The sequence below is a fragment of the Rhodamnia argentea genome, chromosome 6 (assembly GCF_020921035.1).
Source record: "Rhodamnia argentea isolate NSW1041297 chromosome 6, ASM2092103v1, whole genome shotgun sequence".
Taxonomy (NCBI): domain Eukaryota; kingdom Viridiplantae; phylum Streptophyta; class Magnoliopsida; order Myrtales; family Myrtaceae; genus Rhodamnia; species Rhodamnia argentea.
In genome coordinates this window covers 18,076,358-18,103,177 of record NC_063155.1, presented here as the reverse complement: position 1 = coordinate 18,103,177, position 26,820 = coordinate 18,076,358, and the positions used below count along the sequence as shown (strand labels likewise).

At 40.0% G+C, this 26,820-nt stretch overlaps 2 protein-coding genes and 1 long non-coding RNA gene across 3 annotated transcripts in view; 2 read left to right on the top strand and 1 right to left on the bottom strand.

Annotated features, from left to right (window-relative positions):
• The first annotated feature begins 3,970 nt into the window (after positions 1-3,970).
• LOC115751708 (disease resistance protein TAO1-like) lies at positions 3,971-10,085 on the top strand. Its single transcript, XM_048280708.1, is given in 5 exon segments — positions 3,971-4,868; positions 5,124-6,222; positions 7,997-8,320; positions 8,414-9,127; positions 9,129-10,085. Coding segments are annotated over 5 exon segments (3,861 nt in total). The 5' UTR covers positions 3,971-4,101.
• Positions 10,086-20,106: 10,021 nt separating this feature from the next.
• Positions 20,107-26,820, top strand: part of LOC115751706 (TMV resistance protein N-like) — a 50,426-nt gene continuing 43,712 nt past the window's right edge. Inside the window, exons 1-2 of the mRNA XM_048280707.1 lie at positions 20,107-20,870; positions 21,273-21,457. Coding sequence (XP_048136664.1) covers positions 20,107-20,870; positions 21,273-21,457 — 949 coding nt within the window. The remainder of the gene's footprint in view (positions 20,871-21,272; positions 21,458-26,820) is intronic.
• LOC125315449 lies at positions 23,921-24,970 on the bottom strand. The gene is made up of 3 exons (XR_007198715.1): positions 24,837-24,970; positions 24,414-24,482; positions 23,921-24,196 (listed from the first exon to the last, which is right to left on the bottom strand). It is a non-coding gene; the product is annotated as an uncharacterized LOC125315449 (long non-coding RNA).

The following is a 26,820-nucleotide window of genomic DNA, read 5'->3' as shown; positions in this document are numbered from 1 at the left end:
GCGACTTCAGACAAGGGGGACAAATCCCATCACAAAAGATAAAAACGTTAAAACAACTTGGGCCTTAATCTTTATATGGTCCGTATTGATGGCACGAGACCCTCTTGGAAAAGATAAGGCACCCACCATTCTTGACTGGAGAGGCACGCAATTTGGAATTAGTCATTGCTTTATATTTTTTTTGTTTTTCGTTTGATACCTATTTGACAATTGCAGGTGAAGACTGTCATTACTCGTGGTACAGCAATGCCGCCCCTCCAGTCTCCCGCCAATTTAGTTTGGTTGAAATTCTTCTTTGCTCCAATCGATTTTGAAGATTAAGTTAAAATGCTCTTGTTGTAGATTGTTCTTCCATGAGATGGTCCCCCCTATCTATTATTTGCTTTTCTAGGACACGTCATGAAACTTCATGTGAAGTAGGTGACTTTCTTTAAGTTTAGTCCAAATCCTCTAGAGTAGTTTTAATGCGTGGTCCATTTTTAGGTAGACCTTATCTTCGCGGATCGGACGAGAGAAACTCGGTATGATGTGTGGTCTACATGTGATTTAACGGTTTATAGCAAAGACATAACTTTTGCTTTTTCATATACTAGACAAAATGAAACTTTGTGTATGATATGCATGTATGCAAGAGAAAGGTACTGAACTACGATGGATTTGACGCCATGTATGTATTGTCTTGAATGAGAGAGAATGCAGCAATTTAGTGGAGTAAGAACGTTTATGATTTTTCGGCTCAGGTTAAGTACACTCTTTGAGTTTTACCATTTTGCGATTTGGTTTTTGACTTTCATTGTGTGCAATCAGGCCATCATATTTTCTTGACTTGTGCGATTTCACCCTCCAAGTTTTATCTACTCAGTCAAGTCGTATAGCTTGTTTCATTTGCGCAATTAAGTGGTTTGCTTACCCATTGTAACATAATTTGTCAAATTAGGGTTTCCTAAGTTGTTATTTTTGTTGCTCGTTTGGCGCCACATCAGGATATGAGGAGCTAACAAGTTTCTTCCCACCAGGAGACTCCGCCGCTCCCAAGAAGGTTCGCTGCCCCTTTAGATCATCCTCAAAAATTTCAACGTGGATAGCAATGTTCGCAAACATTCACGACACTTTGAATCGTCCAAGAGATCCATTTGTCATGAAAGCCCACCTGTTTTCAAACACGCCTCCAAGAAATCTCACTCCGCTCTGTCATATGCCTTTCTGCGCATCCTAAGTGATGAAGCACTTTCTTTCCACAACGAACATATTATCGAGGTTAAGGTTTGGGGACAAAGTGTTATGTGCATCCGATTAAAATAGTGGGTCAAGAGCACCAAATAGAAGCAGTTGTTGGGTCTCTTCAGAGAGAACTTTCTCTGATCGTATATCAACTCTTTTGAATATATAATATACCATTCAAGCCGTCCGGCCGAGGGTAAGATATAAATATTCTTAATCACTCTAAGATGAGGGTAGTTTGTGTAGGATGAGTAAGGCTCAATCTGTGATGAGAGGATCCGTGGTTGAAAACTTTATAGATAATGCTCAAGTCTCTCCTCTAACCATGATACTTAATTAACCTCACATAAAAAAAGATTCATAAGAGGCAGTCTCATCGAACCAGTCTCATCGAACCAGTGATATAGAGGGCAATAGAGGAGAAGCACTTGAGTCATGGACGGTCGTTGTTTCGCACTAAGAGTGATGAATTCAAATTCAGGTACACAAATACCCTTTTTCCTTCATTATTGTATTCTAAATTAGAATTATTGTGATCTTGGGGTGCCGTTTTCGCGGCTTACAAACACTTGATTAAGGCATTTGTTGTGGTTGATTAAGGCTAGCCACCGAGCTTGATTAGGAAATTCAGCTTCCGACATCTGAGAGAGCTGATTCATGCAGCCAAGGGAACTCTACGGTTAACAACTCTTCTTCTTCTTCTTCTTCTCATTTTGAAGCCGGGCCTCCACAGGTTTTTTTTTCCCGAGCTATATGAGGGGCCCATCCTTGTCCAAATTTGGGCTCAAAGATGGGTTTAACCACAACTTGGACTTAACTTGGGGATTCAAAATGGATTCCCCTTTGTCAGAGTTAAGGGAAGGTAAAGCCCTTGGACTTTTTTTTTTTTTTTTTCCCACAGCCCAAGTAGAAGGGGAATTTGTCTGAATCTAGGAATATATTTCTGCCAGCAGATGAGGCTGAGCTGTCCTGACCCCTATCCTAGTAATACTGAGAGTGTCAAGGAATTATTATTATTATTATTATTATTTTTGGATCATAATGAAATTTTTATTTCACTTAAAAGATAGGTACATAACTTGAAAATAAAATTACTCACAAAGCATTACAATTCAATGCAAATCTAAAAAATAGATCAACTTGGTATAATTTGTTATAACTCTTTCCTTTCACAAGAACAGATTCGTTACAGCTTCATAGCTCAATTGATGGCTGATTATCGAATCTCGTGCATTAAACATTGTGTCTTGGGAATCGTTAGGCCACACGGAGAGCGTCAAGATTGTTGCGTCAAAATTGTGGCCTAAGACTGATGCAAATGGACTGTACGATCCACTAGGGAGGCACCATCTATCCCTTCTCATTGCTCAGGACAAATCTCTTCCTAGATCTTCCCCCCGGGGAAGGTGAACCTTGAGCATTCCGTCGACAGGAAACTATATGCATGTCATGGGTTTCCATCGCGGTTTCCTTCTCTTCTTCAACCACTGCAGCTTTATTGTCAAAAAGATCCTATGCCGGATTATTTTCGATGGACCTCAGCCCTCATCCTAGGTCCAAAGACACGACAATGTTCATCTTTAAACCAATCAAAGGCATGTTTGGAGCAAATATAGAAAATCTTAGCTGATCTGGGTGCACATGAGAGTCCATTGCATCGATCTGACCCTTAACATCTATGGGTCTCGTACAAAACCCCGCATGATTTAAGGGTTGGGATGCACTAGGCACCTGCACACTTAATAATGTCTCCCGTAGCATAATGCATCGTCACCATATTACGCCGTTCCAAGTCAATAACTACTGATATTGGATTTGTCAATAGACGCTCGCCTAGGAAGACTCGTGCATTAAACATTGTGTGTTAGGAATTCGTTCAGAAAGCATGTGGTATATCTACCCTGCATTTTCACTTGTTTAGCTACACCTTTTTTTCGTTTGGTTTTTTTGTTGCGGCAGGAAGGCAACTTCTCATTAAATATTTGGGTTTTCGTATAATCATTCAGGATGCAAGTGCTCTTCAGCGATAGATCAGCCGTGACTAGAGGGCACGCACCTAGAGACAAAAGAATAACCATTTTCTTCTTGTCCGAGTGCGGACACAACCCGATGACAAGGCCTTGACTTGAGGGCGAGGTACACTGGAAAGAGAAAGACGTGCATTGCTATACTCCAAGGCAATAGAACTTATAATATTAGACTAATCAATAGACACCCGCCTAGGAAGACTAGTTCATTAAACATTTTGTATTGATGTGGATTTTCTGGGGGTGTCCCTGTTACACCCCTCTCTCTCTCTCTCTCTCTCTCTCTCTCTCAAACACGAACCTTCTTCGACATTTCCAAGAAGAGAAATTACGGGTTGTTTAATAACGTTTTTATTTTTTTTATTCATGTTCTTTTATTTTAAAAAGCAGAAAAAAAAAACAGAAATTTATTCGATAACTTCAATTAATTTTTATATTTTCGAGAACAAATCAGCAGCATGGAACAGATTTGAAATAGAAATAAGAAATAAAAAAACTACTTTTCTATTTTTGGGAACAAAATTGAAAGAAATTACTTTTACTTAAAAATTATTCTTAAAAATAGAATTGTTATCAAATAGGGGACTAGTCCGACAAGTTTGACTTGACTAGAGGGCGGGGTCTCAAAGAAAACATTGTCAAGGACTAGCAGCATCCGCAGAAAAAAAAGCATCTTCGGTTATTCATCATCAATCTTCCTTTTATTCAACAGAAAACGCATCCGTCGTTTTAAATATTCCCCCCCTCAGATTGCCATTGACAGAACGCAGGGCGCGAAAGGAAGAGAAAACGATAATCCTCTGATAGAACCACCGCCTCCATCTTCTTCATCTCCCTCTCCACCAAAAAAAAAATGGAGCTGGCTTTCCTTCCCTCTCCAAATCCACTCCTTTCTCCTTCTCCTTCCCCTCCACTTCCTTTCAACCTCACTCCCAAATGCTCCCGCCATGGACACCCCTTCCGAGTTTGCGCGTCCTCCAATCCTGGCCCTCCATTTGGACTCCCCTGGCAGTGTCTGTCCCGGTCGTTTCCACGGGGCTCCGGTCGGCTAGGGCTCAACTTCGGCGCTGCGGTGAAGAAGGAAACTGGCTTCAACTTCGGCGTCTCAGCATCCAATCCCTCGTTCATCTCTCCGATACTTAGCGGAGGAGAAGGTAGCGATCAATACGATGTGTTCTTGAGCTTTAGAGGCTCAGATACCCGAAAGGGATTCACCGATCAGCTCTACCACAGTTTGGTCAATGCAGGGATTGTGCCGATTGGCATGTTCAGGGATGAGAACAGCACTCCCATTGGCGAGGAATTTGGTTCATGGATTCTCGATGCCATCTCGCGATCTAAGATTTCAATCCCTATCATTTCCGAGAATTATGCTTCAAGCAAATGGTGCCTCCGCGAGCTCATTCGTATCATGTACTGGAAGCGGAGCACTTCACACATGGTCTTGCCCATTTTTTACAAAGTAGCCCCATCGGATGTGCGGCATCTAAAAGGAAACTTCGGAGAGGCTTTCTATTCGCGGCAAGAGCGTTTTGATAAGAAGGATATCGAGGAAGGGCAACAAGCACTCAAAGAAGTGTGTGACTTACATGGATGGGAATCCAACAAAATTGCTAACGGGTACTTCTCTCTCGCCTGAATTTTTTTTCCCCTTATAAGTTACTTTTCTTATTCCCACGAAACACTCCAATGCTCAGTCTTCCAAAGCTTGATCACCACCAGATAAAATTGACCTCCTATTGCCAACGTAGGGTTGGATCAGTTGATAAGGATCAAACATTTGATATTGACCATGTCTAGTTTTTTTTTTTTTTTGGTCGAACCATGTCTAGGTTTGATTGCCTTCTTGTTTGTTTTTTCCCCGTTGTTTGACAGGCATGAGGGAGAATTGATAAAGCTTGTGGTCAAAACTGTTCTAAGTGAGTTGCGGAAACATTTTCCGCTGGATGTTCCTAAGGAATTAGTTGGACTTGATGGTCATCTGAAGGACATTATGACTTGGATAGACAGCCCTTCTGTTAATGCTCGAATGATTGGTATTTGTGGCATGGGCGGGATAGGCAAGACAACTCTTGCCAAGTGCATCTACAATCAACTCTCGGATAAATTTGTGCATGTTAGCTTCCTTCCGGATATTGGAGAAACTACCCGTCGCCATGGTATTGAGTATCTACAGAGCCAGCTAATATCTGATATACTACAGAGCAAAGACAAAGTATCTAAAGTTGATGATGGGATTAACACAATCAAATCTCGATTCAAAGGAAAAAAGGTTCCGATTCTTTTGGATGATATAGATCACAAGGATCAACTAAATGCTCTGGCTAGAGAATGTAAATGGTTTAGTTCGGGAAGTATTATCATTGTCACAACTAGAAATAAAGTTGTTCTTGATCAATCTGAATTCGAGGTAGATAACAAGTATGAACTGAATGAGATAGATAAGAAGCAATCTTTGCTTTTATTTAGCAGACATGCATTTCGTATAGACCGTCCTCCAAGGGAGTTCGAGGAAATCTCTTGTAATATCATACTCACCACCGGTGGCCTTCCCTTGGCTCTCAAGGTTATAGGTTCATACTTGTATGGAAAATCAGATCGAAAAGTGTGGGAAGATATGTTGAGGAAATTAAGAAAAATGCCACATAGAGATGTTGAAGCGATATTGAAGATAAGTTATGATGTACTAGAAGATGAACATAAGGAAATTTTTCTCGATATTGCTTGTTTCTTTATTGGTAAAAAGAGCAAATACGCCATTTACATGTGGGAGGACTATGGGTTTTATGCAAGTCTAGGAATTGAAGAGTTGAAGCTAAGATGCTTAATAAAAATTGATGATCGTGGTTACTTAAGGATGCATGATCAATTGAGAGATCTTGGAAGGAACATTGTTCATAAAGAAGGACCGCCTGAGAGACGTAGTAGATTATGGCTCTACAAGGAAGCATCCGAAGTACTGATGGGAGAAAAGGTAACATATCGTCCTTTTTCTTCTTTCTCCCTCATATTTTCGTATATTCAATGCGTTCTGTTCTAATCTTTCATACAATATGGAGAAATGCTCCAACATGTTAGGAAAAAGTTCCATTCATGATTCATGCCCATCATAGGATAATTGTAACAGCTAATCTTATTACACATCCAAGGATAAAAAAGCTATATTATCTCATGTGGTTACCAAATAGATTGTCATTCAAATTCATTGACGTAAGTTATACTCGAACAAAGCTGGGTCTGGCGATTGCACCGAACTTACAGGATTCCTTGCTCAACTCTTTTTATTTGGCTTCCTCAGATCCACACCTCTTTTCGACGCAAAGCCAAACTCTTCTTTTAGTTTTCTGTCTATCCTCGTGATTTTCCCTTCATTTGTTTTGTTAACAGTAGTACACAGATTCTTGAATTAGTTCTTAGTTCAAGGGAAAATAATAAAAAAAGTCCTAAACCTATTGCAATTGTGTTCATTCAGTCCTTTTTTTTTTTTTTGCCAATTGAGTCGTCTTAAACCTTTTGTAACTATGCCAATGCAGTTTATTTTGCCGGCTGGTGCCAATTCGGTTTATTTTGCTGGCTGGCACCGACATGGATAATTTTTAATAATATTTTAATATATATTTTTTATTTTTTCCCTTATTTTTTCTCTTTTTTTTTTTTTTCCTTTCTAGTTCCTACTTCTCTCGTGGCCGACGTGCTCCCCGCCACATTAGCGCCACCTGGTAAAGTTGACTGAATTAGCACAATTACAAAGGTTTAGGACTCAATTGGCAAAAAAAAAAAAAAAAGTTTAGAAATGAATTAGCACAATTGCAATTAGTTTAGGACATTTTTGGTAACTCTCCCCTTAGTTCCATGTTGTGAAGTAAGGGGAGAAAGGTAGTTTTTTTAGGGAGAGAGAGTGTGTTTTACTCATCTTTTAGTGAAACGACGTTCACTATGCCTTAAATTTCTTTAATAAAGTCAATCAAACCATATATGATTTTTTCACCTTCTTCTACTAATTAATGGTCTGTTCCAGCAGGAAAGTTAAACAGTGTGTTTTGACTTATAAGATGCAACAAGAAAGGGTGCCAATCTTTTGCAAACAGACATATGTATTTTTTCAAATGGTAGAGTTTGCTAAAAGATATTGCCCAGAATCGACAACCCTATTGTCCCACATGTTAGAAAGCTTAATCTAACCTTAATACCTCGAGAGGAATTTAAGTAGTTCAATTTCAGTTGTTCTGAGAACAAAATTTTTCGCTGAGTATTGCTAACGAACGTCATCATGTCTCTTTCTTACCGAGAGTACTCTAATGAATTGAAAATCGGATGCTCCATTAGCCACTTAACAAGTGACCCATGGGCACTCTTTAGCAAATTCTTGTAAAAAAAAATTATGGAAGATACATTTGACAATTTACAAATCAACATTTACGTGTTTTAAAAGGGATTCGTGTAGTCCGCTGATAATACTCGAAGCGCATGAGCTGCAAAATTCAAAAAAGGCAAAAGATGAAATGTTGAGGGGCGGTTGGCATAGGTTTTTTAAGCAATAATTAATTTTCTTATTACGTTCATGTCAAAACTTGAAATAGTGTTCAAATTTAAAAAGATTATACAAAAATTAAATACGCGTTTACGTGTCAACATTTATATATGGCGAGGATAGAAAATGGCAAATTGTGAGCGTCCAAGATCTGAAAAGGAAAAGACCAAAAATTAAATGGCAATTTAGACACTCGATTGATTTATTTGACATGCAGGGAACTGATAGGATCCAAGCAATTTCTCTCTACGAAGGCCGAGGCCATCGCCACACATACACCAATAAACAGTTTAAAAACTTACAGAGCTTAAGGTTCCTTGAATTAAGGCGGATGACCATAATTGGAGATTTTAAGGAACTATTTTCTGAATTGAGATGGCTTCACTGGTTTGAGTTGCTTGGCATTGAAGAGCAGGAAATGTGGACAATATACAACGAAGGGTCTTTTCTGCCAACCAATTTGCGTCTACCGAAACTAGTGGTGCTACAGTTGTCAAACTACAAGATCACAGAGTATTGGAGAGGATGGAGTTCAATCCTGGTAAGATGGAAAAAAGTCGTCTGCTGTGATCTTTTTGATTGATTGGTTTTGTCCATCAACTTAATTTTTGACGGCTTATTCTCATTTGTACAGGCGGCAAAGCAACTCAAAGTTCTCGACCTTGCATATTGCCGTAATTTAAGATTTATTCCTAATCTATCAGCTTTCACTGAGTTGGAGATTCTCATCTTGAATGGTTGTTCCAGCTTGGAGCGAATCGACCCTTCTATTGGAAAACTTAAGAGCCTCGTTTCCTTGGACTTGAATGACTGTGACAGCCTCATGGAGCTTCCAGAAGAAGTGGGTGAATTAGAAGAACTGAGAGAACTCAGCTTTAATTCTACTGAAATTGTAAAGATTCCTACCTCAATCGGTTCTCTAAGGAAGCTGGAGAAACTGAGTGCGGAGTGCTGGTCATTGGTAGAAATCCCTAGCTCAATTGGGAATCTTTCTTCTCTCAAACACCTTGACCTATGGCTATGGGATTGTCAATCATTGAGAGAACTCCCTAGCTCGATTGGAAATCTTTCTTCTCTCCAACGCCTTAACCTAGAGGGTTGTGAGTCATTGCGAGAACTCCCTAGCTCGATTGGAAATCTTTCTTCTCTCCAATGCCTTAACCTAGAGGGTTGTGAGTCATTGCGAGAACTCCCTACCTCGATTGGGAATCTTTCTTCTCTCCAATCTCTTTACCTAGGGGATTGTCGGTCATTGGAAGAAATCCCTAGCTCAATTGGGAATCTATCTTCTCTCCAATGTCTCAACCTAAGGGATTGTTGGTCATTGAGAGAAATCCCTAGCTCAATTTTGGGATCTTTCTTCTCTCCGGCACCTTAAACTATGGAATTGTCGGTCATTGAGAGAAATCCCTAGCTCAATTGGGGATTTACAGAATTTGCAAGATCTGGACATTAGTCATTCTGCGATTGAAAAGTTGCCTAGTACTATTGGTAGGCTGAAAAATCTACGGAGGCTAATTCTCCAATTTTGTCGTAGCCTAAAAAGGGAAATTCCATGTGAAATCGGTGACTTGCTTTCGCTCGAGATTCTTGAAATTACTCACGCTCCGATATATTACTTGCCAGAAAGTATCTGGAGTCTTTCTTCTCTCCAACACCTTAACCTATGGCGCTGTAACAATCTCCGATCGCTGCCAGAGCTTCCTTCTGGCTTAATACATTTGACGGTCTCTTGCCGCAGTCGCAGATTGCCACAGCTTTCTTCCCTAATCCACCTAGAAGAACTTTTTCTTGATGAATGTGATCTCCTTGAATGCATTCCGGAGCTTCCCTCAAGACCCTTAAAACTTTATGTTGACTCCTGTCATAAGCTCATGCCTAAGCTTGATGGATTCAAGTACTTGGAAGTGTTGTCAATAGTCAGATGCAGATCCATTGAAAGATTGGACCTTTCACAATCACATCATCTTGAACGATTACAGATTGAGGATTGCGATGATCTAGTTGAAATTCAGGGCCATGGTAATTTGGAGTGCTTGGAGAAGATAGTTATACGTAACTGCAAGTCAATTCGAAGGCTGATCCTTCAAGAATTACGGTGCTTGAAGATATTAAAGGTTAACTTTTGTGGCAGTCTAGCAGAAATTCAAGGTCTTGATAAGGCAAAGTTCTTAGAGGTGTTGGATATCTCTAATTGTGAGTCCATTGAAAGATTACCTCACCTATCATCCTTCGCAACCCTGAAAACATTGAACACCTATGGCTGTTACAATCTACATGGGTCTGGTGCTGACAACCGCCACTGATTGTTGCCTTGCTGAAGCATATGCATAAAGGGTGCAAATCCCTTGAAAAACTACCAAACCTGTCAAAATTTGAAACTTTACCGTATTCCACGATGAGGTATTTGCTTATGGATATCGCAGGATGCAAATCAGTGCAAGCTTTTTCTATATTTGTCAGGGTCAGGCTGTAAGAAGTTGAAATCTCTAGTGGTGCAAGACTGCAAGAATTTTAGTCAGCTACGGGGCTTGAGAAGTGGGATCCAACTTATTTGGATATTTCGGGGTGCGACTCATTGGAAATGGTACCGAAATTACCTTAACAAAGGTCATCAGGAATTGTGGAAAGGTGATTATAGAGGTTACTTCGGAGGTACTATGTCGCAGTGATATTGATGTGGTGAATCTTTTACCCATATTACAAATGTTAGACGAGTCATGTTTCCATAACAGAGGTAAATAAGCAGTGAAGTATCATTTTTCTTCTGAGATTCATGACCTACTTTTCATCACTATCTTTTCTCAAAAGGTTTTCCTTGACAGGGTTCCGTACATTCCTAAATTCCTAGTCTTACATAATGGAAGGACTAAGGCTTCAGCAAAGATCAAAGTGCGGATTTACGTATGGGTCTATGCACATTGGAAGGCAATGGTCATCTAGTAAGTTCTTTCGAGTGTCAAATATGACCAATGGCAAATTTCCTGTTTAGAACAAACATCTTTCTATTTACCTTGATGTTCCTCTTGATCCTTCCAAGACATGCACGAATTCCCAGTAAGTTTGAGAAACTTTGGTGATAAAAAAATGATGAGTAGTTTTGGCTAGTCTGTCATATATGATTGTAGACTAGCTTTTGATAACCAATAGTCCAACTGTTGTTTTGAAAGACAATCAAGCAATGTAAACTGATGCTGCTTTTGTGACAGGTCTGGTTGGTCTAGGTTATCATCAAAGGCTTACTTTGGGACCTAGATTCAATGAGCTGTATCCATGACCTTTCGCACAATTAGGACAAATTTTTGCTGGTTCTGCAAAACAAGCTGGGGCGAGGAGCTCAAGAGTTTGATAATTAGTTGAACATCCTGTTTGATCCTCTTGTTGTCATGGAATCGTTTTATCACATGATCGATTTGGGTCTGGCTAACTTGGCTGAGGAGGGATTTTGCAGAGGAAAGTATCAATAGTTGAGGGCCATCTTGCGTGGCAACCTTGAAGAGGCTTGTGGGACGGCTGGAGTGCCCTGAGGAAGTTTTGATGCTTCTGAAGATCCAACCACTTGATCAGGTCTTAGCAGCACATACGTGAATTGATTCTGAATGTAGTTTTTTCCATTGAATCTGCTTTTGGTATGCTCATTAGGTTCTACCTCAGGGTTGATCAAGTACGTAACTGCTGATTTTTCTGTATATTACGCTGATGGAGAGTTGTTTGATGTGGTCGCATTCCAATGATATCACTCCCAAGCTCGATGGGCTCTGCAGAGGGAAAAATACTTTGAAGTAACTCGTGTGCTTATACTATATGGGCTGTGGAACTTCACATGAAAATCAGTATAGAGGGATGCATGATGACAATCTCCTCAAACTTTTTATCAGTTTATTAGCGTGATAATATCCTTTGAATGTTGTCATTTAGGTTTCTGAATCTCAGTCTATGCAAAGCCGAATTTGTAAAGTTGAAATTCACCTCCTAGCAAACTGCCTCGTATTGCTGATTTTGCTAATTGGATATTGCCAAATAAAACCAAGTAACAAGTACATCTTTCAGTTCAGTAGTCTAGGCACTTCATCTTTTCAGCATAGTCTCATTACCATTAGTTCTGTTCCTAAACACAAACAAAGGAAGTGTTGCTAATTGTTTACTTCTCCCAAGTCTGTTGTTCTCTTTTTCATCGGACAGCTAATTAAGTCTCTGTTAATTGTGGTCCAACTGCGAACTAATCATAGATACCTGGGTCGTGGCAAAGTATGTCCCCAGAATTTGGTGTCAGTGCAAATGACGTATATGCATTTGAACCTTATCTTTCATGGGGTAAATTGCAATGATAAGGCCTTAAGTATCTTCATTTGTTGATAATTATTTGATCCTATCCTTCTTGTGTAGATTCAAGCTGCATTTCATGAAATCTGGAAAAGTCCCAAAACACCACGGGATGGAGATGCAGGCTGGAATGAGCAATGTCATGAGACATCATGGAAACACCATAGGCGTTTATCACATGCCCTGTGTTGTTTAATACTTGTTGGAGTTATCCCGTATCGATTGTGGAAGGGACTGGTGGTTAGTTTCAAGTGTGTAAGAAAGCTTCATCTTTTGAGCTAGCTTTTAGGGTGAGAGAGGCTCAAGATCATCCAGTACTAGTTTCAGAGCCGAAGTTGCCAACAAGTCTGGATCCAACAGTCACATGAGAGTTTTAAATGAAAAGCTTTCCAAAAGGATAATGGTTTCTCATTTGGAAGAATTTAGAACACAAAATAGAAGTGTTCATTAGTGTACACTCTGCTTCGTCCACATTTGCAGGTTTTTCACCTTTCCCGTCTCATTAGCTCATATTTCTAGAAATTGCAAGTTCCTACATATCTAGAATTTGTACGTCCATTGCGTACTTTTTATTTGCTTCTTGTGTTTTGTATGTTTTTTTTATCAAGCCCGTTCCTTGTACATAAACTCTTGTGATGGTTTCGCGTAGTTTTAGTATTTCTTCTGCTTCCAGGATAAATTCTCCCGTTTGTGCCTTATAAAAAGAACCTTATAAAAAGAACTCGCAGGTTGATGTATCATTACCCTAATAATATAACAAATGGTTCCTCTATCTCGCATGATGAGGTGAGGAGAAGAGATAAAGAATAATAAAAAAAAGAAAGATAGAATTGAGCAACCGTACAGGCCGTAGAATGATTTTCACTAACATTTATGGATAACCAGAAGATCCTTTCTTCTGTCACCATGTTGTTGAGCTCAATTTTCTCTAACCCTTTTTTGTGATATCCTTCTAAGGTTCCTCATGGATGGATCGATCTGGATCTAGATGAAGCATCTGTTGGATGTGAACACGAATTCTTTTTCTTGTAGATAAGGTATCTTCTTGACTGATTGAGATAGATATACATTGTTCCTATTTTGTAATCAATCATTCCAATCTTATCTCTACTCATTCTGTATAGGACTAGCAGGACCCCTAGAGTCTCCCTGTGGAGCCAGTTTTCTTTGTGTCAGACATCGTTGTGGGGATGATGATCGATTCTGATGAGTAGGTGAAGTCATGCTTTGCTTTGCTTTCCATCTACATTCTGGAACATCTTTCTGTATAACCACATTGCATTTGTCTCCAATGTTGAATTTATGTATGGAAGTACTTTACTCTTTTTTGTTTTGGTGAAAATTTTGTTGCGAATCTATGATGATGCAGTGTTGGTGGTGAAAGGAGATGGAAGCAGGAGCAGAATTTGCCATTGTCCAGAAGTCTTAATGTTTGTAAGTGACTTCAGGATACATGTTTCACTGAGCTAAAAATTGGAAAACTCCAGATGAAGCCGAGCTATGGATCAATCTAGCTAGCTGAGCTTAAAATGCTCAAAGTCAGAAGAATTCTCTCGGCTAAAGTCAATTCTTTGATCTGAACTTTCTTTGCTATTGCTAAGGACTTTACTTATTTTTGGAGGACCTACTATAGCAGTAGATGACACAATCACGTCATCACCGGAGGTAAAAACACTTATGACAATGAAACATGACATTATGTCTGCGCCTTGGCTCGTTTTCTCTGATACTTCATTCTTTTTATTGCTTCTGGCTTGGCACTTCTTCGCATACTAGCTTGTATTCTCCTCTGATTGTTGCGGCAATCATTCCTACTTCCAAGGACAAATGGAGGACAATGTAACTTCTGGTTTTCGATGTAATGGTTTTAGATCTGGGTGTCCCGGCCGCCGGAATCGCAGCCCCGCCGTCTTCCCGAGAGCGTGGAGTCGAGATTTCCGTTTGGGTGAACAGTGTTCGGTGAACAGTACGGGTGAACAGTGCTGGTGAACAGTACGGGTGAACAGTACCGATCCCCCATGCACAGTATTGGCTTCATCCGAAGTCTAGTGCCCGAGCTAATTTTAAATTGTGAGTTAGCCCCTAACTCTTGGTTAGGACGCTAATTGCGTTCAGATTAGTTTAATTAGATTATTAGGTATTTAGGTAGCTCGATTAGGGCAAGTTTAGGTTAGAAACTTGGTTTAGGTTCAATGGCCCTAATTGGTTAAGTTAGTCTAATTAGTTAGGATTCTATGCCTAATAAGATGAGATTGATTGATTTGACTGATTAAATTGATTGATCACGAGCGAGCGATAGGTCAGAGACGAGTGCGCAATTGGAATTGAAATTGGGATTAATAATTGACTGGCTGCAATTGATTAATTGAATTATTGAATTGTTGGCAGTGAGTGCTAGTTTGGCTATTGATTGCCGTGAGGGTCCGATTAGAGGTTAACCACCCCAAATTGCCTAGTGTGTCGGTCAATTTAATTACGCATTCATGTACCCACGTATGAGATAAAATTGCATGTTTTTCGCACGAAAACGGCCTTGGGCCAAGTATTTGAACATGCGAGTATGAGCATTCGACCTAAATCCAATAAATAAACCGGCTGGTTGTCGAAGTGCCCGAGTAGTCATATAATGGGATAATTCCGACGATCGTTGTCTTCCGGTCGATCGGTCCTGGCAATCATTGTCTTCTAGTTGCTGGATACGCGTCGGTCATTGTCTTCTGGCTGTACGTTTGCCGGTCGCAGCTTGTGATGGGCCGAAACCTTTTTTAGGATTCCCGTTAGCTCCGTACCGTGTCGACAATCATTGTCTTATGGTTGGTCAAGCGGAGTCACATGGACTATCAGACGCCGTCGTCGCAAGTAAGAGACGATGCTTGGTCATGCCAGGAGAGCACCAACCGACTAGTATGCTGAGCACCAACCGACAAGTGTGCTGGACCTACGGGTCGATCCGATAATAAATGGACTACGTGTGGTGTCCTATGCATGTAAGTGCTCTGATGCTTTGCGGTGGGCTGAATTGATTTGGTTGGTGGACTGTTGAGTCGAGTCCGCATTGCATTATGTGTGGCTTGGAGGGTAAGTTTTCCTGTGATTGAAATATTTGCTCTATGCTGATGTGATAATTTTTAGGGTGTTCGAGCGAATCAACGTCCTAATCGGGCTTAGGCGTTGGCTCACCGAGATTAATTTCTCACCCCGTCGTGGTTAACAATTTTCAAGTAGTGCTGAAGGCCGTGGATGTTGAACCGAGAGGATTGTGGTAGGATTTTGAGAGTAGACGAGGGATTAACTTTACCCGACCCGGTGTCTTTTTGAGGTCCTAGTGAGCCTCCCCGAAGTATGGGGTTGTACATATTTATTGTAACTTAGTAGGGTTAAGATTCGTCTGTTCTGGCTTTTGAATGAAGTTATGTTTTGTGAATTGATTGTGTTAATTTTCCTACTATACTATCCCGCTGTTTTGATTGTCTGAGAGATTTGCACGTTCCGTATGCGCCAAAATTTTCGTAGGTCGATAGCCTACATGGGACGCTATCATTCATGACTTGAGGCGAGTAAGGTAGGGATGTCGCGAGCTCGAGAGTCGGGGCGTGACATCTAAGTTCTCCTTGAAGTTGCGTCGCCCCTGTGCAAAGTTCCTTCACCAAAAAATGAGTGGCAAAGAATTCAATGGAGGCTTGGTTAGTACCACAAAATTGCGAAACCGAAATTAAATCTTTGGCTATGTGAGGAGTGTGTAAAACATTAGATAATTGCAAGGAAGTATGCGGGTAATTTAATGTAGTAGAACCAATGTGAGTGATACTCAAACCCGAGCCATCGCCAATAACTATCTCATCCGGGCCTTCATACTCGCTATGCAAAGATAAATTAGCGAGATCACTTGTAACATGATGTGAGGTTCCCGAATCAATCAACCAACCCTCTTCTTGGGTTGAACTTGGGCCAGTGACAACATTTGCAACCGAAGCACGGATTGCATCTCAAATGCGGAAACAATTTTTGGCAAGGTGTCCCATGTGATCACGGTATTGACAAACGGGTCGGGGGCTGTTGTACTCTGGAGATTGTGAGTCACCGCTTCTGTGATCTCTCCTCCGGTCTGAATTGCGGGTGTCAAGAGAATTTCTGTAGTCTCCAGTGAGCTGTCCCGAACGGCCGTAGTCGTTCCATCGGGATGGAGCTCTACGACCTCGAGTGTTTCGAGTTCTAAAATTGGCTGTTATCGGTAGGACTTCAACTGCCATTTCTTCATGTTGAAGAAACATTTCATGGGCAACTAATTTTTCGTAAAGTTCCTCGAAAGTAATTGTATTTTCACGAGCACAAATTGCTGCTGCGATTTCACGGTATTCCAGCCTTAATCCCCGGAGAGAGTGGATGACAAGGTCATTATCATGGAGAGGTGAATCAATCATTGCCAACTCATATGGAATAGATTTTAGTTACTGTAAAAAAATCAGAAATGGAACGAGAGTTGCGTTTAACCGTTGATAATTGGTCCTTGAGATGCATGACGCGGGATCGGGATTTGCTTGCGTAAAGTGTTGCAAGTTTGTTTCATGCACTTTGAGATGTGACACAAGAGACAATAGGGGGGATGATGGCTTCGGAAGTGGAAGCGAAAATCCCATTAAGTAAGAGTCGATCTTGTCTAATCCAATGAAGGTGGGCGGCATTTGGGACTATTTGATTGCCGCGGGTAATTTCTTCCGGTGGGCAAGGACGCGTTCCGTTGATAAATCCTTTAAGGTCATATCCGACTAGCAAGGACATGAATTGAGCCCGCCAAGAAGCATAGTTGGTGAAAGTTAGCTTCATGGGAAGCTGCGCACCAGCAAAGATTACAATAAGTCCAGTTGAAGTGGTTGTAGGAATTTCAGTTGAAATGGTTGCAGAATTTTCGGGGAGTGTTGTTTCAGAAGCAAAGTTTGCAATAGACATGACTAAGATTAAAAGGGAGGCAAAAAGATTTTAAAAAAGAGAGAAGGCTCTTAGGAGCAGATTCGCTCCGATACCATAAAGAGAGAGATTAAGAGAATGTTTTCTAGGATGACTTTCATTGTTGTATAATGTTTTCTAGGATGACTTTCATTGCTGTATTCCTAAGATATTTATAGTACATATACAAGTATGGCAATAACTAAAAGATATAGAGAAAATCTTACTAATTGACAACTAGAAAATTTCGACTAAATGACAGGTAGAAAATCTCGACTAATTGACAGCTAGAATCTCGACTAATTGACATCTAGAAAATCTCGACTAATTGACAGCTATTAACAATAATGAGAAAGGCTGAAATTACGGAGGACAATTTGAATTTTGAATTGATTCCCTTACAGATCCACCACCTTGTTTGACCTAGTCAAAACAAGGGCCAAATATTACAATGTTACCCCATGTTAAACTACTCCAAGTCAATAACTATTGATATTGGAATTTATCAATAGGCGCTCCCCTAGGAAGACTCGTGCATTAACCATTGTGTGTTAGGAATTCGTTTAGAAAGTGTGTGCTCTCTACCCTGTATTTTCACTTGTTCAGCTACATCATTTTTTGTTGCAACAAAAAGGCATCTTCTCATTAAATATTTCTATTTTCTTAATCGTTCAGGATGGCATGTGCTCTTCATTGATAGATTAGCCTTGACCAGAGGGCACGCATTTAAAGACAAAAGAATATCCATTTTCTTCTTGTCCGCGAGCGGACACAACCCGATGACAATGCCTTGACCTGAGGACAAGGTACACAAGAAAGAGAAGGATGTGCATCGCACTACTCCAAGGCAATAAAACTTTTAATATTGGACTAATCAATAGACACCCACCTAGGAAGACTCGTTCATTGAACATTTTGTATCCGGCATCGTTCAGAAAGCATGTGCTTTCTATCTTAGCCTGTCCAATGCATAGGCATGTGGATGAAGTTATGTAGTTGCTCGAATATGCGCTTTAAGGGAAGTCAATTGGCATTTCGACTTCACGTTGAATTACTTCTTCAGTCTGGTGTAGCTTTCCACGATTTCTGGTCCGGCTCCTGACTTTCTGACAAGGTATTGATGTGGCCCGTCACAACGCCCCCCCCCGCCGTCACACACCCACCCCCCCCTCTCCTTAACTCTCTCTCTCTCTCTCAAACAAACACCAGCCTTCTTCGGCATACCCAAGAAGAGAAATTAAAGGCTTATTTGACAATGTTCTTATTGTTTTTTAGAAAAAAATATCACCAAAAATCTTGAATTATGTTCGTTGTGAATTTTTTTTCGTGACGTCAAAAACCCTAAACTATACACACTATTATACATTTATCCTAAATATTTTTTTTACATAAAAAATCCCAAATTTATACCTTGCGATACATTCTCCGTTGAGATTTCGTTAAAAATCTTCAATAAAAATCTGATATGGTGCCATGTCAGCGCCATGTAAATAAAAGTTACAACGAAAATTTAAAATAAAAAAAATGAAATTTACTATTCATCATCTTCGACTTAGAGATCACTCGGCCAAAACTTGTCTAGTGCTGTCGTTGCTGTCCATTGGCACCTAAATCTCCCGGCGACGTTCGTCAACCCTACTTGACCACCATTCATATAAGGTCATGGCGGCCACGAGCTTCGACCTCGGATTTGGCTTCGAAGTTTGCAGTCGCCATGGCCACTCAAGATTGAAGCTTGGCCTAAGGTCTGTGGATTTCGTCGCTTTTGCAAGGGAATGGATTTGCGGATCTCGCCTTTTCGCGAGGGGTGGGGTGGTGACAGCAGCAGAGGCGGAGATGGTGGTTACGCACTCGTAAGAGGGGCACATAGTGAGGGTAGTGGTGCGGAGCTACGAAAAAGGTTGAAAACAATATGCAAATACAAAAAAGGTAAATCAAATTCAGATAGACAAATTCCAGATTGAAAGCAACCTGTGCAGGCGAATTTTCGAAGAAAGGGGCTGAAATAACACATACCCAGAAATGGATGCAACATACGCATAAACGGACGAAATTCACAAACTAGGCATGGAGCTCGAGCGGTCATGGTAGCTGCGAGCTTCGAACCTAAATCAGACCTCAAAGCTTGCGGTTGCCATGATCAGGTCCGATGGATGTAGTCAAGCAAGGGCAAATGAAGGCCGCGAGATTCTAGATAGAAGTGGGTAGCGACAGAGGATCTCACCAGGTTGAAGATAATGAACGATAACTTCGAACTTTCCTTTACTTTTTCTTTTCTTTTTTTCATATTTTTTTCATGTGGCGGTTGCATGGCGCCATATCAGCACCACGCCGGATTCATGTTGGCTTTTTAATGGTCAATTTCGACATAACCCTAACGAAGGGTAAGTATGTCGCACAAACGCAATTTTGCGGTTTTTGATGTCATAAAGAAAAAGTTTAAGGTAAATGTATCACAGTGGACATAATTTGAGATTTTTTGTCTTCACAAAACAAAAATGTTCATAATAAATGTGTCGCCATGGGCATAGTTCGGAGTTTTTGGTGGTATTTTTCCTTTTTTCATTCACGCTCTTTTATTTTAAAAAATACAAAAAAACAAAACAGAAATCTATTTGGTAGCCTCAATTAGTTTTTCTTTTTTTTGAGAATAGATCAGTAGTAAGGAGCACATTTGAAATAGAAATAAGAAACAAAAAAAAATCTACTTCTCTATTTCTCGAAACAGAATTAAAAAAAATTATTTTTATTTAGAAATTATTTTCGATAATAGAATTGTTGACTTATTCTTGAGTGGACTAGTCCAACAAGTTTTGACTTTACTAGAGGGCGAGGTCTCAAAGAAAACAAGGCAAGGACTAACAGCATTCGCAGAAAAAGCATCTTTCGTTATTTATCAGTCCTCCTTTTATTCAGCAGAGAAGCATCCTTCGTTTTAAATACGCCCCCCCATCTGTGATTGCCATTGAAAGAACGCAGAGTGCGAAGGGAAGAGAAAAAGATAATCCTCCCATACAACCACCGTCTCCATCTTCTTCATCACCCTCTCGACCGAAAGAAATGGCGGTCGCTTTCCTTCCCTCTCCAAATCCACTCCTTTTTCCTTCTCCTTCCCCTCCATTTCCTTCCTGCCTTCCTCCCAAGCGCTCCCGCCATGGACGTCCCGTCCGAGTTCACGCATCTTCCAGTCCCGGCCATCCATTTGGACCCCCCCGGCAGCGTCTGTCCCGGTTGTTTCCAAGCAGCTCCGGTCGGTTAGCACTCAACTTCGCCATTGGAGTGAAGAGGGAAACTGGTTTCAACTTTGGCATCTCGGCATCCAATCCCTCGTTCATCTCTCCGATACACACGGGAGAAGGTGGCGATCAATACGACGTGTTCTTGAGCTTTAGAGGCACAGATACTCGCAAGGAGTTCACCGATCACCTCTACCACAGTCTGGTCAATGCAGGGATTATGCCGATTCACGTGTTCAGGGACGAGAACAGCATCTCCATTGGCGAGGAATTTGGGTCACAGATTCTTGATGCCATCTCGCGGTCTAAGATTTCGATCCCCATCATCTCTGAAAATTATGCTTCAAGCAAATGGTGCCTCCGCGAGCTCATTCATATCATGGACCACAAGAAAAGCAAGTCACAAGTGGTTTTGCCCATTTTTTACAAAGTTGCCCCGTCAGACGTGCGCCATCTAAAAGGAAGTTTTGGAAAGGCATTCTATTCCTGTCAAGAGAGTTTTCATAGGGAAGATATCGAGGAAGGGCAGCAAGCACTCGAAGAAGTCAGTTACTTGAATGGATGGGAATCCGAGAAAATTGCTAACGGGTACTTCATTTCCACCAGAATTTTTTCTCCTTATAAGTAACTTTTCTTACTCACGAAAATGCCATGAAACATGGACGAACTTCTTTCACTGCAAGCTCAGAAAAATCCCCAAGATGTCCCCTGAAAACTAAACTAACAACAACTGAAACCAACATATCCCCATTGTACCCAAGAATTTTTCAATCGTCTCTGGTATAGAGCACAAGACAAAGACCACGACAACCCCTCCAACCAATAGCAATATGCCCACGAAAGGCTCCAATGCTCAGCCTTCCAAAGCTTGATCACCACCAGATAAAATTGACCTATTGCCAACGTAGGATTGGATCAGTTGATAAGGATCAAACATCTGGTATTGAGCATGTCTAGGTTTAATTTCTCATTTCTTTTGTTGTTTGACAGGCATGAGGGAGAACTGATAAAGCTTGTGGTCAAAACTGTTCTAAGCGAGTTACGGAAACATTTTCAGCTGGATGTTCCTAAGCAACTAGTTGGACTTGATGGTCATCTGATGGGAATTATGACTTGGATAGACAGTCCTTCAGTCAATGCTCGAATGATTGGAATTTATGGCATGGGCGGGATAGGGAAGACAACTCTTGCCAAGTACATCTACAATGAACTTTCGAGAAGATTCATGCATGCCAGCTTCCTTCCGGATATTCGAGAAACGACCCGTCGCCATGGTATCGAGTATCTACAGAGCCAATTAATATCTGATATAGTACAAAGCACAATTGAAGTATCTAGATTTGATGATGGAATTAACATAATCAAATCTAGATTTAAAGGAAAAAAAGTTCTCATTCTTTTGGATGACATAGATCACAAGGATCAACTAAATGCTTTGGCCGGAGAACGTAGCTGGTTTGCTTCAGGAAGTATTATCATTGTCACAACTAGAAATAAAGCCGTTCTTGATCAATCTGAATTCGAGGTAGACAATAAGTATGAATTGAATGAAATAGATAAGGAGCATTCTTTGCTTTTATTTAGCAGGCATGCATTTCGTACGGACCGTCCTCCAAGGGAGTTTAGGGATATCTCTCATAACATCATATCCACCGTGGGTGGCCTTCCCTTGGCTCTTGAGGTGATAGGTTCGTACTTGTATGGTAAAGTAGATCGAAAAGTATGGGAAGATATGTTGAGAAAATTAAACAAAGAGCCACATAGAGATGTTGAAGAAATATTGAAGATAAGCTATGAGGCATTAGAAAATCCACATAAAGAGATTTTTCTTGATATTGCTTGTTTCCTTATTGGTAAAGAGAGCAAATTCGCCATTTACATGTGGGAGGACTGTGGGTTTTATGCAAGTCTAGGAATTGAAGAGCTGAAGCTGAGGTGCTTAATAAAAATTGATGATGATGGTAAGTTAAGGATGCACGATCAATTGAGAGATCTTGGAAGGAACATTGTTCAGAAAGAAGGACCTCCCGAGAGACGTAGTAGATTATGGCTCTATGAGGAAGCCTATGAAGTACTGATGGGAGAAAAGGTAGGCACTACTTTTTCTTTCCCTCTCCCTCATATTTTCATATATTTAATCCGATCTATTCATATCTTTTATCTACTATGAAGAAATGCTTCTACATGTAAGAAAAACATTTCATTCACGATTCATATCTACAATAGAGTAATTGTTAACAGCTAATTTTATAATACATGCAAGAATGAAAAAGCTATATTATCTTGCACGGTTACCAAATAGGATGTTATTCAAATTCATTGATGCAAGTTATATCTTCAAAAGTTTAATTTACAAATGTTTAAACTAACTTCAGTGTGATTCTACACTAAAAATCTCATTTACCAAAAGTATGTATTTTCGTATTTTGTTGAAATATTGATAATATGAAAGGCTACAATAATAAATAGCGATGAAGTATAAACATTGACGATCAAATAAATGAAGATTTCAATAGGTGCCAATTATAATAAGTAATAATTAGGCAAAACATCAACATTGAAAAAAAGCCTCAAATTCACACTGATCACGTGTGCTTGCTTTCTAGTTTCTAGTTATATCTTTTTTGTTTCAGTAAATTCCCTAAAAGAATCAAATTAAGAAAATCTTATTACTGTTTTTAAGGTAGTAATAGTATCAAGTTGAACTTGTTCATCTCGTGGACTAGGTTAGGTGTATGATAAGAGAATGGATTTTCTTATTTCTCTTTCCTTTGATTCTTTCATCGCCACTGCCTTTTCCTTTTCACTTTTCTTACTAAACATTTCTTTCTTCTTAAACTCTCAAAGCCACCCTTGCTAAAATATTTATGAAAATTTACAGGTCAATATTTATAAGTTTTAAAAGGTTGCATGTAATTCACCATGGCTAAAAGTCGAAACACATACATAATACAATTCAATAAAAGCAAAATACACAAAATATTTTGGAGTGTTTGTCTAAGGTTTTCTAAAGCAAGAGGTATTTTTGTTTTCACTTTCATGTCAAAACTTGAAATATTGCTCAAATTTCAAAAGATTATTAAAAAATTAAACGCGACTTTATGTGTCAACATTTATATACTACAAATATACAAAGATGACAAATTGTGCGTGTCCAAGATCTAAAAAAGCAAACACTAAAAAATTAATAGCCAATTTAAGTATTTGATTGACTAATTTGATACACAGGGAACTGAAAGGATCCAAGCATTTTGTCTCAAGAAAGACGGTGGCCATCTCCATACATATACAAATAAACAGTTTAAAGACTTGCGGAGCTTAACGTACCTTCAATTGGGGCGGGTGGCTTTAAGTGGGAACTTTAATAAACTGTTTTCCAAAATAAGATGGCTTCACTGGTTTGGCATTGAAGAGGAGAAAAGACAAACAATCCTTTCGGCAACCAATTTGTATCTACCGAAATTAGTGGTGCTACAGTTGTCAAAAATGGACATCACAGAGCATTGGGGAAGATGGAGTCCAATCATGGTAAGATGGAAAAAAGACGCTCTCTGTGATTTTTTTGTTTATTTTCCTTTGTCTATCAACTCAATGTTTTTTGTATAGGCAGCAGAGCGAGTGAAAGTTCTTGACCTTTCAAACTGCACTTTAAAATCTACTCCAGACCTCTCAGCTTTCACGGAGTTGGAGATTCTCATTTTGAAACATTGTTACATACTCGAGCAACTCCACCCTTCTATTGGCAAACTCAAGAGCCTCATTTCCTTGGACTTGACTGGCTGTAGAAGTCTCAAGGAGCTACCAGAAGAAGTGGGCAAATTAGAAGAACTAAAAGAACTTATTTTAGATGGTGCTGGTATTAAAGAATTTCCTATGTCAATTGGTTCTCTAAGGAAGCTGGAGAAACTGAGTGCCTATAATTGTTGGTCCTTGAGAGAAATCTCTAGCTCAATCGGGAGTCTTTCTTCTCTCCGACATCTTAGCTTATCGAGTGGGTCATGGATAGAAAACCACATCCGAGAAAGTCGTTTTTCTCTCGAGGACCTTGAGTTATGGAGTAGGCCATTGAGCGAGTCATTTGGAGAAATCCCTAGCTCAATTGGGAATCTTTCTTCCCTTCAATGCTTTCACCTGAATTGTTGGTCATTGACAGAAATCCCCAGCTCAATTGGGAATCTTTCCTCTCTCCAACACCTTGACCTAAGTGGTTGTCAGTTATTGAGAGAACTCCCTAGCTCAATTGGGAATCTTTCTTCTCTCCAACACCTTTACCTAGAGGATTGTGAGTCATTGAGAGAACTCCCTAACTCAATTGGGAATCTTTCGTCTCTTAAACACCTTGACCTAAGGGACTGTCGATCATTGGGAGAAATCCCTAACTCAATTGGAAATCTTTCATCTCTCCAATACCTTGACCTAAGGGATTGTCATTCTTTGAAAGAATTTCCCGGCTCAAGTTGGAATCTTTCTTTGCTCCAGCACCTTAACCTAAGGGGCTGTGAGTCATTGAATGAAATCTCAATAGGGAATTTTTCTTCTCTCCAGCGACTTAACCTTAGCGGTTGTGGGTCATTGAAAGAAATCCCTAACTCAATTGGGAATTTACAGAATTTGCAACACCTGGACATTAGTTATTCTCCAATTGAAAGGTTACCCAATGCTATTGGTAGGTTGAAAAAACTGCAGAGTTTGATTCTCAAAGTATGCCATAGCCTGAAAAGGAAAGTTCCAAGTGAAATTGGTGACTTGACTTCGCTCAAGATTCTCGAAATCACTCAGGCACCGATATATAACCTGCCAAAAAGCATCCAGAATCTTTCTTCTCTCCAACACCTTAACCTATTGTATTGTAACAAGCTCTTGTGGTTGCCAGAGCTTCCTTCCGGCTTGACATATCTGATGGTCTCTTGTCACAGTCCCAGGTTGCCACCGCTTTCTTGCCTAATCAAGCTAGAAGAACTTTATATTGATGGATGCGATCTACTTGAATCCATCCCTGAGCTTCCCTCAAGACCCTTAAAACTCAATGTTGAGTCCTGTCATAAGCTGATGCCTAAGCTGGACGGACTCAAGTACTTGGAAGAGCTGTCAATAAAATGCTGTGGTTCCATTAAAAGATTGGACCTTTCAAAATTAAATCGTCTGAAACGATTACACATTGAGGATTGCGACAATCTAGTTGAAATTCAGGGCCATGATAATTTGGAGTCCTTGGAGAAGATAAGTATACGTTACTGCAGGTCCCTTCAAAGGGTGATCCTTCCGGAATTACATTGCTTGAAGCTATTAGACGTCAAGTTTTGCGGCAATCTAGTAGAAGTTCAAGGTCTTGATGGAGGCAAATTTATTGAAGGCTTTGGATTTCTATGGTACGTGTATTCAAAGAAGACCTACACTTCTATGTAATCTTGAAGACGTTGATCATCCATGGCTGTTGCAATCTACACAGTATTGAGAGTCTCGAGAGATTATTCTCTTGCCGAAGCATATACATTTGGTGGTGCCAATTAGAGAAACTACCAAACCTGTTGAAATTTGAAAATTTAGAGTATTTCACGATGAGGGATTCACTTTGTGTTACAGAGATTCCTGGGATTGAAGAATCAAGATCTCTAAAAGTCATAACACTGTAGGATGTCAATCAATGCGGACTTTGCCAGATTTGTCGGGATGTGAGAAGTTGAAATATCTAGTGGTACAAGGCTGCAAGAAACTTACTCAGCTGCAGGGGCTTGAAAAGTTGAATCTAATTTATTTAGATATTTTGATGTGCGGCTCATTGGAAACTATACCGAAATTGTCTGGAAGAGAAGTCGTTAGAAATGATGGATGGGTGCAAAATGAAGGTTAGTCTGAAGATATTATACTGCAGTGATAATGATGTGATGAATCTTATACCCATATTACAGAAAGGAGACGATCATGTTTCCTTGACAAAGGTAAATAAGCAGTAAACTACCATTTATCTTCTGAGATTAATGACCTAATTTTCATCAATATTTTCTTTTGACAAGAAGGTTTTCCTTGACAGGGTTCCGTACTTTCCTAAACTCCTAGTCTTACATAATTGAAGGAGTAGGGGAATTGGTCTTAGAAGCTGACTTGATGCTTCAGCCAAGATCGAAGTGTAGACACAGATGCCGGTCTACATACAATAGAAGGCATTGGTCATCTAGTAAGATTCTTCATCCTTTAACAGCCTGTGAGGGCGAATAGAGTAGTACTTTGCTCGAAGCTATACTTTTCAAGAATGAGTTTGGAAGCTCTGGATTGCCTGCGTATATTTGCTATTGATTGCATTATGGAAATGTTTCTTCATTTATCCTTCCATTGTCAGCTTTTGTAGACTGCAAACAGATTAGCAGTTCGTGAGGCAACGAATGAAAATAACAACATAGTTAAATAAGAATTACCTAGCGATTTTACAGTTTCCCTCTTGGTATACCCAGGATATGAATTTTTCATCTTGAGGCTGATGATCTTCGGCTACTCGAGATGGTAAACTGTGCCCATGATCCATTTTCCCCCGTCTCATATC